The 18,242-nt window shown below is 35.2% G+C and overlaps 1 protein-coding gene across 5 annotated transcripts in view; it reads right to left on the reverse strand.

The window, feature by feature from the left end:
* Positions 1-580: 580 nt before the first annotated feature.
* LOC107021073 (coiled-coil domain-containing protein 93) overlaps positions 581-18,242 on the reverse strand; it is a 35,508-nt gene continuing 17,846 nt past the window's right edge. Inside the window, exons 8-10 of one of the 5 annotated variants that reach the window (XM_027917855.1) lie at positions 12,633-12,755; positions 4,407-4,518; positions 581-779 (exon numbers count right to left, since the gene is read on the reverse strand). In XM_027917855.1, coding sequence (XP_027773656.1) covers positions 766-779; positions 4,407-4,518; positions 12,633-12,755 — 249 coding nt within the window. In that variant the 3' untranslated portion in view covers positions 581-765. The other 4 variants (XR_003578960.1, XM_015221656.2, XM_015221659.2 and 1 more) reach the window with 4 other exon arrangements.

Consider the following 18,242-nt stretch of genomic DNA (forward strand, 5'->3'; position numbering starts at 1 on the left):
CACCTAACCCTCCGCTTCCAATTTTTTTTCCCTCATTTTGTGTTTAGATATATACATATGGAAAATATTTTTTACTTGCTACCGCAAGACTTTTTTTTTTTATTTATGTTATATTCGTATACTAGTAGAAAAAGAATCTAAAAATATATGTCCATACATATCTAATACAAAATGAGAAAAATGTAAAAATTAAAATTAAAATTAAGAGTAGAGGGTAAAATAGGATGCGGTAGAATTTTATTTTTTTTAAATAAAATAATTTCAATTTCTTTTTGGAGGGGGGGGGGTTACGTGAGGAGGTTGTGGAGTGGAGTAAAAAATAATTTAAATTTTAATCTTAAAAAAATATTTTATACTTGATCTTTAATTTTTACTTAATATTTATAGTTTATCATTCAATTTTGTCAAGGTAAAATATTTTATTCATGTGGAATGCCATGTGACATGGTTTTTTCAAATAAAAGAGAGTGCATTACTCACCACTGAGGTGTGTTTCTCAAACTAAAAAACAGATAGTTTAAGTATGAAACTCACCCTCAATAGTTTAGGTTTGAAACTAAAAAAACGGATAGTTTAGATGTGTTTTTGACCCTTATCTCTATAAAGAATTAACTATATTTGTACCTCATATAATTCAAAATTTACTTCAATAATACTAACATTGTTTTTCAAAATATACATTGTGCATGACTTGAAACAAACTAGTATATGTAAATTTAACTTGCTAAGCGTTCTTTTGAAGTCTGCATGCGAAGTATTTCATTCCTAGCACATTCCACCTGCAAATAATAGAAGCATAACATTAGGAACTACTCAACGATGTGGTGGTAATTCTAAACTAAAAAATCACATTCATATAACTGTTAAACAAGAAGAGGCACTATAGACAGCGGAACAGTAAAAAAATTTATAAAAAAAACAACTTTATGTGAGATGTTCATTTTTAGATAAATTCTCACAGCATCATGATTCCTACAATTCAAACAAAACTAGATGTCCTTCCCTAAAAATCTGAAAGAATGAATTTCTAAACACAGTATACGATTTAAGGGGATTACCGAGCCAACATCAGTAGGGAAAAAATAATCATCAGCAGTGCACCTTTGCTCGTTGAATAGGCATTGACAAATGGAGTAAACATGATTTATGGGTGCTATAGATGAACATCAGTGCACAACTTCTTATTGAAAACCCACAAAAACTGGAGTAAACCAAAGTACGGTTTAAACCCCAACATAACATTATGAGAATGTATGAAGAATAGAAATGAATAGAGTTAGTTCGCACTTCACCAAAATGAAAGACAGGCTCGTCAAATCTTCTTAGTCTAGAGAAGTTGAACTATGAAGTATGAATAGCAGAAGGATTTGCTGTTTGCTACGAGTATGGTGTTATGGTCCCCTGATATGGATCTGGCATGGGGTGATGCAATATGAAATCTGAAGTTTTCTTCTTACGATCTATGGTGCTGGTTCTTTAAGAGAGAACCAACAATCTCTTCAGTTAAAGTACTGAGAAACTGAAATTACTTTTCTCCTTACATTTCCTTAGACAAACAGACAATTTAAATACAATACTTACAAGATAACTACCTCTAGAAACTAGGACATGACTTCCTAACACTACTTGAATGAAAAACTGCACTATTACAAGAAAATAACTACTACTAAAAGGAAATAACTACTGCTAAAAAGATAACTAATGCTATAATTATTGAATAACTAAGGAGTGATAACATCTGGTGAGTGGTGACAAATATATTCCAAATGTTAGAACAAAATTACTCAAGAAACTGATTTGAAAAAATAAAAATAGAGTGAACTTAAGAAATTTCTTGTGTATATTAATCTGCAGAAAGTCTAAATTTATACAAAGAAAAAAACATAAACATCAAAACTAAAATAAGAACATGTGCCACTAACTACCATAAAAGGGGGGCCCTAACAACCATAATGGGGCCACTAACGTCAGAAAGTTGAGCAACTTAAGTTGACTAAGTGTAGCTAGAAAATAGGAAGCACTAAAATTGAAATAAGTAAAAAACAATAAAAATAATAATAAGCTGAAAAAATGTCAATTGTCTAACACTCCTCCTTGGCATTTTTGTGGCAAACACCAATTTTTTGCCTCAGATTTTCAAACCTTTCCTTTGGAATGACTTGGTGAAAATGCCAGCTAACTGGTTCTCAGATGAACAATGAACAATCAACACTTCATTAGATTGTTGGACTTCTCTAATAAAATGAAACTTGATCTTGATATGTTTAGTTCGACCATGAAACACTGGATTTTTTGAAATTGAAACTGTTGAACTGTTGTCACACATGATCTTAGTAGCTGCTGTTTGTTCATGGCCTAAGTCCTTCATCATCTTCCTTAGCCAGATACTTGATTCACAGCAAATGCAGAAGTTAAGTACTCAGCTTTTGCTGTTGATTGAGCTGTAGTTTCTTGTTTTCTAGAGCTCCAACTAAAACAACTTGTCCCCAAACAGAAAAGATATCCAGATGTGCTTCTGGAATCATCAACTCCACCACCCCAATCACTATCAGAGTACCCGATCAGGTTCATAGTTACTTCGGCAGATGTTGGGAAAAAAATTCCAAACTTGCTAGTTCCTTTAATATACCTTAACACTCTTTTAGCAGCTGTGAGATGTGTCTCAAGTGCATGCATGAACCTTGAGAGCAAACTAACAACAAATAGAATGTCAGGCCTGCTTGCGGTTAGATATAGAAGACTGTCAATTATGCTTCTATACATACTATCATCCACTTTTTCAGCATCCTCATCCTTGTCAAGCTTCGCACTAGTAGATATTGGAGTACTCACAGGCTTGCAGTCTTGCATTTTGAACCTGTTTAGAATATCCGAAATGTATTTCTGCTGGCATATGAAAATTCCATCACTGGACTGCAACACTTCCATGCCGAGAAAGTACTTCATGACTCCAAGATCAGTCATTTCAAAGATTTTCTCCAATTCATCCTTGAACCTTTGGATTAGTTCAATTTTTCTTCCTGTCACAAGCATGTCATTCACATAAATTGAGACAATTAAGGACTCACCTGCAGCATTGACTTTCACATACAAAGTAGCTTCACTTTGACTTCTACTAAAGCCAAGTTGGATGAGATGATTGTCCATCCTCTCATATCATGCCCTCGGGGCTCGTTTTAGGCCATACAAGGCCTTAGTTAAGAGATAAACTTGATCCTCTATTCCAGGAGTTGAGAAACCATCAGGTTGCTCTACATAGATCTCTTCAGCAAGCAAACCATTCAAGAAAGCCAAATTGACATCAAGTTGATGAATCTGCCAGGAACTATGAGATGCAAATGCAAGAATAAGTTTGATTATGTCATACCTTGCTACATGAGCAAATGTAACCTGGTAATCCACACCATATTGTTGTGTGTATCCCTTCACCATCAATCTAGCCTTATGTTTGCAAATTGTTCCATCAGGATTGTGTTTTGTCTTGAAAATCCATTTTACACCAATTACCTTGCGATTTCTAGGTCTGTCAACAAGCTGCCAGGTTCCATTCTTCTCGATCATGTCTAGTTCTTCTTACATAGCTCTCTTCCATGCCTAAGAGTCTTGTGCTTCAGCATAGCTTGTTGGTTCAGAGCTAACCAAGTTACGCCGCTAATAGACATCTTTTAAGGATCGAGTTCCCCTCACTGGTACATCATCCACTAGTTCATCTTCTGAAAGTTGAGGCTGCTCTATTGAAAATGAATCAGAATAAGAGGTCTTCTGATTTTTCCAATCCCAACCAGCTGCTTCATCAAACTTCACTTCTCGGCTGAGAATTATTTTGTCTGATTTCAAACAGAAAATCCTGTAACCTTTGGATGAACTATAGCCCATAAATATGCCTTTATGAGCCTTGTTATCCATCTTACTCCTTTTTGTTACTAGAACTCGATAATAACATATACACCCAAAGATTCTGAGATGGTGTATTGATGGTTTGTTCCCACACCAAGCTTTATATGGAGTGATCCTGCAAGGCCTTAGTAGGCAATCTGTTCAGCAAATATACAGAGGTATTGACTGCCTCAGCCCAAAACTGATTTGGGATCTTTCGTTCGAGCAAAAGACATCTGGCCATCTCCATTACTATCCTGTTCTTCCTTTCAGACACGCCATTTTATTGTGGAGTGTGTGGTAATGTCAATTGTTGTTCAATACCTGTGCTATTACAAAACTCCACAAATTAGAAGAAGTGTATTCTCCTCCATTGTCAGACCTTAAAGCCTTAATACTAAGATTACATTGATTTTCTACTAAAGCTTTAAATTATTTAAAAAGATCAAAGACTTCACTCTTCAATCTTATGAAATAAACCCAACACATTCTGGTGTAGTCATTAATAAAGAGGAGAAAGTATCTGTTACCACTCAACGAATCTGTTTTCATTGGGCCGCAAACATCTGTATGAATGAGTTGAAGTTTCTGGTTAGCTCTTCGTACTTGATTTACTTGAAATGGCAATTTTGTTTGCTTTCCCTGTTGGCAAGTTTTACAAACTTGAGCATTAGAAAGAAAATCAAACATATTTTCCACTAGCTCCTTTTTTTTCTTCTCGGCGATGCTTCTCAGATTGAAGTGACCAAACCTTTTGTGCCATAGGTTTGTACATGTTTGTTAAGTAATAGTGTAAGCATGCTGAGTTATTTTCTCCCAATAAACTGAAAACATTCTGTTGCTCATCTTGATATAAAATAACTCTACTCCAAAAAGGGTCAGAAACAAAACATTCACGATTCTTAAAATGCAGAGAATAATTATTTTCAAGCATTTGTCCAACACTCAACAAATTTTGACTCATATTAGGTGTGTACAAAACATTAGAAAAAGTTTTGATACCTGATATTGTTGAGATAGACACTGTACCTCTGCCTTTGACTTCTACTGCCTCACCGTTTCCCACTTTTACTTATGATTTGTAAGTATCATCGAGGAATTTGAACAGTTCAACATTATTGCACAAGTGATGTGTGCAACCACTGTCAAGAAGCCATGAATCAAAGGATTCACAGATTGAAAAGTATGAAACTGCAAATAGTTGCTCTTCATGTACATCGGCAGCTTTTGCTACTTGTGCTTGCAAAGCACTAGAGGCCTTTGCTCTTGATTTGCAGACCTTGGATACATGTCCCGTCTGCTTACAGTTGTTGCATATAGCATCGACTCTCCACCAACAATACTTCTCCAGATGTGTTTCTTTTACAATGTTTGCAAGGAGGGAACTTCTGCTTCACATCTCCACTATTGTTTCCTCCATCATGCTTGCCCTTATTCTTTTGGTGGAATTGTTGCTTTCCTTTTTGCTTTTGTACAGAGAAAGCTCCTTCAATGAACTTTTCTCGTCTCATAGTCCTCATTTGCTCTTGTGCTTGAAGAGCACTCATTAGTTCACCTAATGAAAGTTTGCTCAGGTCCTTGGATTCTTCAAGAGAGGAAATCTTAGATTGAAATCTTTCACGAAGAGTCACAAGAACTTTCTCCACAATTCGTTTATCTGTAAATTCTTCACCAATAAGTCTAATGTTATTAACAATTAAGGAGATTCGATCAGCATACTTACTGATAGTTTCATCCTCATGCATATTCAAGGACTCAAACTCTCTTTTCAGGTTCAACACTTATTGTGATGAAAAGATGAAATCGAAAATCTAACAATAAAGAACACTAAGTTTAACGTGGAAAAACCCTTCAAACCGAAGGTAACCACCACGGAATCAACAAGATCCGAGTTGCTTCACTATACCAATAAGAGGGTTACAAATATTCTTCTAATGGCTACACAACAAGTGCCAAAAGAGAACAAACAATAGCTACACCAACAAAAGATAAATAGAAAGAAACACCACCCAAACCCAGCTTCTGTCCAGGACCTAAAATAGGATCTTGTTGACCTCCGAATCTGATCTCTACCGTTCAAATCAACCATCAAGATGTCAGGGACACTCAGTCCAAATTTCAGCCCGATCCAACGGTTAGTTGATCAGGAAACACAATCTGAACGTTACTGGTCGGAGAAAAGACTGCAACAAAAGAACCCTTTTCTTTCTCTCTTTTCTTTTGTTGAAAGCTCTCTCAAAAACCTATCTTATGTTCTAATGTCTTTCAAAGACAATATCAATGAGCAATTTAATTATTCTCTCAAAACCATCCTCTATTCATAGAGTTGTGTTTTTTCTTACAAAGCCAAAACCAACTACAAATAGGATTATTATTTCAATCTTTTTCCTAATAGAATTGGAAACCAAATAAGGAGAATAATTCCAATCCTTTTCCAAGTAGGATTAGGCCATGGGCCTTTGGCTGGAACACGGGCAATAGCCCAACAAACTCCCCCTCCAGCCAAGGGGCCAAATGGACTTCAAGTGGAGGAACTTTTGACAGGCTTCTTGTCTGCCACACTTCTACAAAACTCATGATTGTCTACGATGAGTTCTTTCCACTTATCTCTATGAGTATCCAACATGACTTCATCATAACCTTTAGGTTCTCCCATATTAGTCAACTAGTTCTCGACAGGGAAACTTACATAAATATACTATGATAAAAAAATATTTACCATTTATAGCAATAATATTTTTTTTCAATTGACTGTTTTTAATTCATTTATAATACAAGTTTAATACATATTACAAAGATAAATTTATTATTCAAATATAATACAAGTTTTAATGATGGATAATACATTTATCTCACATTTTAATACACTTATAATACAATGTGGCAATTTTTTACCAAACAAACATAATATATTTCAAAAACAATTATAATTCAAATTTATTGCATACATAATTCACTTTTAATATATATTACAGATTTATCACAATATTGTTATAAATAGTAATAAACAAAAAGTATTGCTAAAATCAGTAATTATTTTTAAAAATATATCTATTCATGTAATTTTTCCTTCTCGACACGTGCTTTACAAGTGAGTTCCACGAGAATACATATTTATATATATAGTATTAGTTGTATTAAAATCATTATTATTTCCCCTAACATCACACAATTATGTATTTATTTAAATTACTTCTATTAAAACAAAATCATATTTTTCATAAACTATCAAACTCGTCATGTATTAAAGAAGTTCTGTCAATTAAATAACACCGAAAAGTATAATAACACAAAAACAAAAAAAAATTCATAACAATGCAAAATAATATATAATTACATAAAAATATGGGTTGCATACCAAATCCATTTTGGACAACCATAACTTAACTCCAAAAAAAAAATTAAAATCATAATCTAACATAAAAGATCTAAAGGAATATAAGTCATATCTTATACTATTAAGTATAACAGTTGAATTATATTATAAGAAAACTTCTCTTTTAATTTCAGAATGAAGTTATTTGTTCTTCTCATCAGTTAGCTTCTTGACTATATGTATTTTCGTGTCATAATCTAAGAAGAAGAAAAGAGAATAGTAAATTATAGAAAAGAAAAGAATGTGATGAGAGAGGAAGCAATTAACTGGTATTTATAGGGATATTTGATTGTCTTTTCACCTACCAAAATTTTTTAATGGGACACATTGAATCATGATAGATAAATTGATTTTAGTTTCAAAATTCAAAGAATCATAAAAATTTGAAGAGTTCCATACATTATTGTTTTATGATAGATAAATTCATGTTAATTTCAAATTCAAAGAATCACAAAATTCAAAGAGTTACATACATTATTGTTTTCTACTCTAATTTAAGTTAACCTAATTAATTATAATTATAATGTCATAATCAAAAAAATTAAAGTGTCATTGTTGGACTTTATATTCTACCATTATGTAATTAAATATTAGTATTTTAAAAATTAATTAACTTAATTTGATTTAGTGGAGAGGTAAAATGGTAATTCAACTTTGAAGGTTGGAGCTTCCCACTTATAATAATATATGATAGAATATACTCATCATGAGAATAACGTGTTGAGCTTCGCTTCTCTCTAGTAGATCTTCTACAAGAGGTTTCTGGAGCATCCGAAGCGGTCATCCCAACATGAGTTGGTTGATTATCAACCACAACATCATTAGTAGGAACAATTATATGTTCTACACTCTCATCATTATCTTGATCATTACCTTGGGTTCCCTCATGTGCAGAAGATGTATCAATAATAGGAATTGGATCAACATCAACTAAGCTCTCATCAGTATGAGAATCTAGTTTCTCAGTATTGTCAATATCTTCAATAGTTTGATCTTCAAAGAACACAACATCACGACTTCTAATGAGTTTCTTATCAATTGGATCATAAAAGCGATATCCAAACTCATCTTGACCATAACAAATGAAGATACATTGCTTAGTTTTAACATCCATTTTCGACCTCTCATCTTTTGGAACATGCACACAATCTTTACACCCAAACACTTTCAAGTGATCATAAGAAACATCCTTATCAAACCAAACTCTATTTGGAACATCACCATCCAAAGCAACAACAGGAGACAAATTGATAACATAAGCAATAGTGTTAAGTGCTTCAGCCCAAAAAGAATTTGAAAGTTTAGCCTCTGAAAGCACACATCTAAATCTCTCAACTAAAGTTCTGTTCATCCTCTCTGCCAAACCATTTAATTGAGGAGTCTTTGAAGGAGTCTTCTGATGACGTATTCCTTGCGATTTGCAGTAGTTATCAAACGGACCAATATACTCACCTCCATTATCAGTGCGAATACATTTTAATTTCTTTCCCATTTGTCTCTCAGATAAGGCTTGAAACTGTTTAAACACATCAAGCACTAGATCTTTGGATTTTAAAGGATATACCTAAATCTTGCGAGAATGATCATCAATGAAAGTAACAAAGTAAAGTGCACCACCTTTTGACTTCACTTTGAAAGGACCACACAAATCTGAGTGTACTAGCTCCAATAGCTCAAACTTTCTTGAGGGAGGATGACTGTGAAAAGAAACTCTTTTCTGTTTCCCTGCTAAGCAATGAACACATCTTTTCACCTTTGCTTGTTTCATACCAGCAAACAAATTCTTCTTAGCCAAACAGGTTATCCCCCTCTCGCTCATATGACTAAGCCTTTTGTGCCACAATTCTGATAAAGTCTCGCTCTCCACCAAATTTATAGAGTCACCAAGAATCGATCCTTGTGTCACATATAAATTTGAATGTTTTCTTCCTCGAGCTAAAATCAGTTAGCCTTTGGTGAGCTTCCATTGACCATTGCACAAGTCATCNCGAGCTAAAATCAGTGAGCCTTTGGTGAGCTTCCATTGGCCATTGCACAAGTCATTATGATAGCTATCATCATCTAGTTGTCCTACAGATATCAAATTTATTGGAATGTCTGGAGCATGCTTGACATTCTGAAGGACCAACGTTGAACCAGTATTGGTTTTCAAACAAACAGTGCCAACACCAAACACCTTAACCTCACCAGTATTACCCATATTTAACACCTCAGAGTTAACAGAAGTATAAGATGAAAAGAAGTCTTTTCTTGGTGTGACATGTGATGTAGCTCCAGAATCTACTATCCAACTTGTGTCTTGAGATACAAAATTGATGACGTCTTTATCACAAGCGAAGAGAAGGTCATCATGGACAACAGCAACAACATTATTTTCGTTGTTTTCTTCCTTCTTCCCTTCTTTAAGATCTTGCTTCAATTGTTTACAAAATCTTTTAATATGTCCTTTCTTTCCACAATGATAACATATAATATTTGGATTCTTGAATTTTGACTTGCTTCTGCTTTTACCTCTACTCCTCGGATCTCTTGTCTTATGTCTCCCCCGATCTTCTGTATATAGAACATCTGAATGTGAAGATATGTCTTGAGATTTTCTTCTAACCTCTTCATTCAACACACCACTCTTTGCATATTCCATAGTCACCTTTCCACCAGTGGCAGAATTTGTTAAAGAAACACGAAGAGTTTCCCAAGAATCCGGTAGAGTATTAAGAAGCCAAAGTCCTTGTATTTCATCATCAAAATTCACACCCATTCCTGATAGCTAATCAAGAATACCCTGAAAATCATTTATATGATCAAGAATAGAACTGCCTCCTTGTATTTAAAGGTCATCAATTGCTTTAACAAGAACAACTTGTCATTGCCAGTTTTTGAAGCGTAAAGCGTCTCCAACTTTTCCCACAATGTTCTAGCATGTGTCTCATTCACAATATGGTTGCGAACATTATCTTCAACCCATTGTCTTATATATCCACATACTTGTTGGTGCTCAAATTCCCAATTTTCATTGGTCACAACTCGGGTTTATGAGCAGAAAAAACCGGAAGATGCATCTTCTTCACGAACAATAGATCTTTCATCTTGCTTTTCCATATGTAGTAATTTCTTCCGTTTAGACCTACCATCTTGCTCATATTACCCTCCATATATATAACCTTAGCTCTGATACCAGTTGTTGTGATGAAAAGATGAAACCGAAAACCTAACAATAAAGAACACCACGTTTAACGTGGAAAAACCCTTCAAACCGAAGGTAACCACCACGGGATCGACAAGATCCGAATTGCTTCACTATACCAATAAGAGGGTTACAAATATTCTTCTAATGGCTACACAACAAGTGCCAAAAGAGAACAAACAATAGCTACACCAACAAAAGATAAAGAGAAAGAAACACCACTCAAACCCAGCTTCGGTTCGGAACCTAAAATAGGATCTTGCTGACCTCCGAATCCGACCTCCACCGTTCAAATCAACCACCAAGATGTCAGGAACACTCGGTCCAAATTTCAGCCCGATCCAACGGTTAGTTAATCGGGAAACACGATCTGAACGTTACTGGTCGGAGAAAATACTGCAGCAAAAGAACCCTTTTCTTTCTCTTTTCTCTTGTTGAGAGCTCTCTCAAAAACCTCTCTTATGTTCTAACGTCTTTCAAAGACAATACCAATGAGCAATTAATTATTCTCTCAAAATCATCCTCTATTTATAGAATTGTGCTTTTCCTTACAAAGCCAAAACCAACTACAAATAGGATTACTATTCCAATCCTTTTCCTAATAGAATTGGAAACCAAATAAAGAGAATAATTCTAATCCTTTTCCAAGTAGGATTAGGCCATGGGCCTTTGGCTGGAACACGGGCAGTAGCCCAACAACACTTGCATTTGACGTGTTCTATCGCTGCCTTGATATTCTTCTTTCAACCTATCCCAAGCCTCTTTTACAGTTTTGCAAGCCATGATTCTGTAAAACACAGTATCTGCCACAGCATTCTGCATAAGTGACTTGGCTTTAGATTTCTTTGCCTTCTCTTCGTTGTTGGATTTGATCTGAGCCAAGGTAGGATTTGCTAGTAGAGCAGCAAGTGGTTTATCTTCCGTCACAATTACCCAAAGTTCATAGGCTTCCAAAAAAGCTTGCATCTTCACAGACCAGATTTGGTAATTTTCACCAGTGAAAGTGAATGGTGGATTTAAAGGTAGGTTGTTGGATGCCATTTGTGTTGTAGGTTAAAACTTTTTTTTGTCCTGTAAGATCAACTAGAGGCTCTGATGCCACTGTTAGAACAAAAATACTCAAGAAACTGATTTGAAAAAATAAAAATAGAGTGCACTTGTGAAATTCCTTATGTAAATTAATCTGCAGAAAGTCTGAATTTATACAAAGAAAAAACATAAACATTAAAACTAAAATAAGAACATGTGCCACTAACTACCATAAAAGGGGGCCACTAACAGCCATAATTGGGCCATTTAACTTCAGAAAGTTGAGGAACTAAAGTTGATTAAGCCTAGCTAAAGAATAGGAAGCACTAAATTGAAATAAGTAAAAAACAGTAAAAATAATAACAAGCTGAAAAAATGTCAATTGTCTAACACCAAAAGGCAACAGTAGCAAGAATCTTTACCTGCACCAAAACCAACACCCCAACCACAAACCCCACCACAAAAGAAACCCAAGGTTCTTGATGGGTTATGTTATTCTAAAGTACCTGTGCCGCAAGTTTCTTTGGGTAATTATGATAAGAGGAGTCATAGTGGTTACAACACATACTTAGCTTGCATAAATGTGAATTTGAGGGTTAGACTAGTTTTCTTTAAAAGCCACAGTGAGCTGTCCATATCCAACAAAGCCTGCTCTATAGAGATTCAAAGCTGCAGAGTTACCCTTCTGGATGGCCCAGTCCTTTGAGCTTGGGACTTCTATGTTGGAGGTTTCAAGTTCGAAACCCCTTGCCAGCGAAAGCAAGGTGTTTGCCTCCTGGGTCGAGCTCATCGCACCAGACTTGCCTAGTGCGGGTTACCTCTCCTATGTGGTTTGCAAGCTATTGCATAGGAGCGGGGGTTTTACCTTGTGCGCACTCAAAGGGTAGCGGCTGCAGGTTTCCCTTGTCATCAAAAAAAATTGCAGAGTCCACATGCTACTCTGTTTATACACTGTTTCCCTCAATGAGTCAAACTTTAGCAGGATGTATTCAAAAGGTGCAAACTAAATGCTCCCCTCAATGACTCAAAGTTTAGATGGATACGTTATTAAAGTGCAACATCTTCAATAAAAATTAAAGTGAAAAAAAAAAGATTTTACGATTCATTTTCAAATATAGTTTCTAAATGTATTTTGCTTTCTTCAGATCATATTAATAGAGACCATACCTGGAAAGCCTCTAAGATAGAATTGTAATGCCTTTGCTCTGAAACTGCAGCTGCATATTGCCCCTTGAGAGCTTCATGAGCTTTCAGCTCCGATTGTAGAGCTATTTGCACCTTTTCCAGCTTCTGGGATATGCAGCTCACTAGTAAGTGTTCATCTTACAAACCATATAAGCGCCACTAAGAAATATTTCGATCTTCTAATGTTTATGCTGAGATTTGTTTCGGATGAGAGAAAGCATAGACAATAGGCAAGAGCAAATATAAATGGCAGAAATATAGTTGTCAGTGAAAAAATGGAATATGACACTGAGAAGATCTAGTACTCCTCTACACAACTTGCCAAAAGGAAAATAGGCAATGCAAGAGCCATCAAGGAGATCTTCAAGCTTTCCTTTTAAAGGCATTATTGGTTTCATGAAAGGTATCCCCAATGTCACTTACACTATTGAATTAATTACTATCATGCAGGTATTAAAGATTGCTTCACAACATAATCCTACTCCATTAGAATAGCCTCAAATTCATTAGAGGTAATCAACATGCTACAATATGGACATCTGACTTACTGTTTATCAATCTTTGAGTGCAGGTCATAGATGCAGTCATAGGATAATCCAACAGTCAGTCACATACAAGGAGAAAAATCAAGTAGCTGATCTACTGGCAAAAGAGGGTGCAAAGAAGTAATGTTTAGATAGACTTAGCATTTTGACAGTTCCTCCGATGTTTGCCAACAATGTGTCTGGACAGACATTCTCGAACTACTTTAGCCAGATATATCTCGGGCTATATCATTTAATGTGTTGAACACATCTAGCGAACAAATTAGAAGCAATGCTCCGACTAATCTAGAATTTTTCCATATTGGTATGATAATCCTATCCAGTTAACATCCTCCCCCCCCCCCAAAAAAAAAAATACCGCCCCTCTCCAAGTCAACTTTTTGATGAGTTCTACGAAAGCATATTCCTGAACTTCTTGTATCTATCTAAAGGATCAGAGTTTGTGTATTGATTTTAGTCCCTCCTATTAACACTAAATTTCTGGTTATTATGAACCTTCTCATTGTTCTGAAAAAGCTTTTTTCCCACATACAGGAATTGATTAAATGCTCTGAAAAAATAAATTTGCAACTGTTCAAGAAAAGTCACACACTCTGCTCTTTCTTTGAGATATTGGTATAGCGTTTAAAGTATTCAACTCTTCTCTAAACATTGAATATGCAACCATTATTCCCAAAAAAAAAGGATATCATTATCATCTAAGCTAGTTTTGTCTCATGGTGACAAAAGGGAAATAAAAAGTCAATATAGCACGCTCAACTTGACTTTACAATATAGAGTTGCAAATTCAAGTTTCTTTACCTTAAGTAATGGGTAAGTGGAAGTAAAAAAGAATTAATCATATCATATATGTCTAAGGTTCTCAATATGTCAAGATTTATTGAATTTGAGTAGGAAAGATACTGTAAAATACTCCTTTTCTTTCAATTTTCTTGTTTTACTTTCTTTTTTCCTTCGTTTAAAAAAGAATGTCTCTTTCCTAATATGGCATCTCCTTAATTTCAACATTCCACGTTGCATGTTGAAGTCCACAAATTTAAAGTACATTTTGGTACATTGTATATCTTTAGTCAACAACCGCAAGATTCAAGTCCTCTTTAATTTCGTAAACTCTATGTCTGGTTAAACTAAGACAACCAAATGGGAGCGGAGGGAGTATTATATTAACACTAGTAAAATTACCCGCGCTTCGCGCAGAAATTTAAAATCACGAAATTTATAAAATAATACTTAAAACCTATCCGTCATTAAAACTAAAACACTCTATTATTTTACATACAAAATTACGTAGTAAAGAACATTAATAATGTAAATTGTGTGTTTTCTTATAAAATAATCACTAAATAGGCATAAAGAATAATAACCTAGCATATTATATAATTAAAATGACAATATAAGGAGCCTCTCTTCTACATTGATAATAATCAATCCATTATGAAGTAATCTTGCTTGTTTATTCTTTTTTCTTTTTTCGCACCAGATTTAGTAATAAATATCAATTTCCACTAATAAATGAATTCTTTGTATCTAAGTGTCCAGCCGATTCACAATAATTATGTTATTTTCCGGCAGTTGTTAATCTACAGCACCTCTTCTATTTTTTCCAAGTTAGGAACTGGCTATACTATGTGAAAGTATAGGCAAAGCTTATTCTAGATCTTGCAAACAAATTTTTATTAGAGATCTACCATCACTTCGTAGAATACTAAGTGGGTTGATGCCCGTGCTCTTGTTAATCTACAACACCTCTTCTACTTTTTCCAAGTTGAAGTGGCTATACTTTGTGAAAGCATAGCCGGAGACTATTCTAGATCTTGCAAGCAATTTTTATTTACGATCCACCATCACTTAGTAAAATGATAGATGAGTTGATGTCCATGTTGAGCACAGGTCCAACATGTGATTATTATTGTTCTTTCTCAAATGGTGGTAAGATATTTAAAAATTTGTAGTCTTAAACATGCCACAACACTTCATGTAGTCATAAAAGATAAAATGGAAAGCTCAAGTTATACAATTTCCAAATTTAAAAACATGTTATTCTTTCTGAAACAAACTAGTAAGGAAATAATGCAAATGTTTTGAAACGGAGGGAGCAGTTTTCTTGTGTAAGAAGTTTTAAACATTTTTAATTTAATGTTACAAAAAGCATCGCCTCTACTATTTGTCACAATAGAGATAAATGATGTTCCACAATACCATGTGATGTACAATAGTACAGAATTTTGGTATACTATGATATATCTGTTAAATAGAATAGGTATACACAGAATAAGAATAGTTTATAGTCTCCTATTTGGTAAGGAATTGTATTGTATTGTCTACAAATAGGGTCCTCTATGTAATAATTAAAACAATTCAATAATATTCTCCTTCAATATTTCTCACATGGTATCAGAGCAATTGTGAGAAAAATAATAAAATAAAATATCACACTGTCCAATTTTTCCGATAACCTAGAACCTGTCCGGGTAATTAATATTTTCCGTCACTATTTTTCAAAAATTAACACCACCACTAGGTGAGGACATCCCGACGACCAAAACCCAGTCATACCAGCCGGAAAACAGTGTCGCACGTGCCGCCGGAAGAATTTCTCCAACGAGTTTTCAGATCCACGCGCCGGCGCGTGAGACACCTTCTGACCAGTTTTTCGCTAATTGTTTTTCCATCTGGATCGCCTCTTCATTCCAAGGCTAACCATATGTTTTTTTTTCGATTCTGACCAACATTCAGCGATCAGATCTACCAGATTCCGACGATCAAAAAAAAAGAAAAAAAATCCAGTTTTTGGCCACACAAGCAACCTCATTTGAGTTGTGGTGCAAGGGTCAAGGTGTCCAAGATCACTTAACGAACATTGCTTGTGTTGTCGATGAAAAGACTAAGGTAGTAGGGAAGATGTAAAAGCCAAAGCACAATGGGAGAAAGTTGATGCACAATTATGTAGTCTCTTATGGCGATCAATTGATTTTAAGTTGATGCGCTTGTTCCGTCCATTCCAAACATGTCATTCAGTGTAGGATAAGGCTCGTGCTTTTATACACTAATGATATACCTCGATTCTATGATGTGATATATCGTATGACCAACTTAAAGAAAGAAGAATCAGATATCTCCACCTACTTGGGATAAGTACAGGAAGTCATGGAGGAATTTGAAACATTGATGTCAGTCACCACGGACGTTCAACAACAACAAGCACATAGACAAACATTGTTTCTAGTACTTACACTTGCTACACTTCCTACTGACCATGATTCAATGCGTGATCAGATTTTAGCTAGTCCTACAATTCCTACAGTTGATGGATTATTCTCTCGTCTACTTCGTCTAGCCGCATCTCCCAGCCACAAAGTAGTTTCATCACCGACCATTGACTCATTTGCTCTCACATCTCAAACCATAGAAAAACGAGCATATCCATCTATGGAGACTCGCCGAGGAGGAGGTCGTCTTGGAAAACATCGATCCAAGTGTAGTTATTGTCATAAGTTTGGACATACTCGTTACATATGTCATATTTACATGGTCCACCACCCAATTATGATTCTGTTGTTCTAAAGGAATATAATGAGTTCCTTTGTAATCGTGTAAGTAAGCAGAAATCTCCACAAGAAGCATTTGTTGCTCCGCCTGATCGACCATCCTATAATGCTCATATTGCATAATCAGAATATGATGAATTTCTTCAATATTGAGCAAGTAAGCAAACATCTCCACGAGTAGCTTCGGTTGTTCAACATGATGTTGTTGCGGGGACTCGGGAGCTTTTGATCATATTTCTTATAACAAATCACTTCTGTCAAATATTGTTTATTCACAATCTCTTCCTGCTATTACATTAGCCAATAGGATACAAACAAAACAAAAAGGGGTTGGAAAAGTCATACCTTTATCTTCTGTCACTCTAGACTATGTCCTTTGCGTCCCTAGTTCTCCTTTCAATCTGGCGTCTGTTAGTCGTTTACACGTGCCCTACATTGTAGCATAACCTTTTCTGATGATTTTTTTTCTCATGCAGGACCGCAGTACAGAGAATTGGCACAGGACATGAATCACAAGGACTTTACTATCTTACCTCTTCAAATTCTTTAACAACATGTCATGTCAATTACAGGGACATCCGAGTATATCCAAACTTCAAAAGATGGTGCCTAGTTTATCTAATTTATCAAAGTTAGATTGTGAGTCGTATCAACTTGGGAAACACACTCGTGCCACATTTTCACGTGGTATCGAGGGTCGTTCAGAGTTTATTTTTTCATTAGTTCATTCTGATATTTGGGGTCCTAGTAGAGTCAGTTCCACCTTAGGATTTCGTTATTTTGTTAGTTTCATTGATGATTATTCGAGATGTACTTGGGTTTTCTTAATGAAAGATTGTTCGGAGTTATTTTTTGTATTCAAAAGTTTCTTTGCTGAAATACAAAATTAGTTTGGTGTCTCTATTTGTACATTTCGTAGTGATAATGCCTTAGAATACTTATCATCACAATTTCAAGAGTTTATGTCTCACTAAGGCATTATTCACCAAACATATTGTCCATACACTCCTCAACAAAATGGTGTGGCAGAAAGAAATAATAGACATCTCACTGAGACCGCTCGCACCCTTCTCATTGGATCTCATGTTTCGCTGCATTTTTAGGGCGATGCAGTCCTTTCATCTTGTTATTTAATTAATAGAATGTCATCATCTTCTATTCAGAATCAGGTTCCACATTCCATACTAAATCCTCAGTCACATCTCTATTCTATCCCTCCTCGTGTATTTGGGAGCACATGTTTTGTTCATAAGTTAGCCCTAGGAAAAGATAAAATAACCCATCGTGCTCTTAAATGTGTCTTTCTTGGTTACTCTCGAGTTCAAAAAGGGTATCGTTCTATTCACATGATCTCTGCCGATATTTTATGTCTGCCGATGTAACATTCTTTGAATCTCAGCCTTACTACACATCTTCTGAGCATCCTGATGTCTCTGAGGTCTTACCCACACCTCAGGTCTTGCTTATTTTGAATTTTGAGGTACCTACGATTACTTCTC

Source organism: Solanum pennellii, chromosome 6, assembly GCF_001406875.1.
Source record: "Solanum pennellii chromosome 6, SPENNV200".
NCBI classification, from domain to species: domain Eukaryota; kingdom Viridiplantae; phylum Streptophyta; class Magnoliopsida; order Solanales; family Solanaceae; genus Solanum; species Solanum pennellii.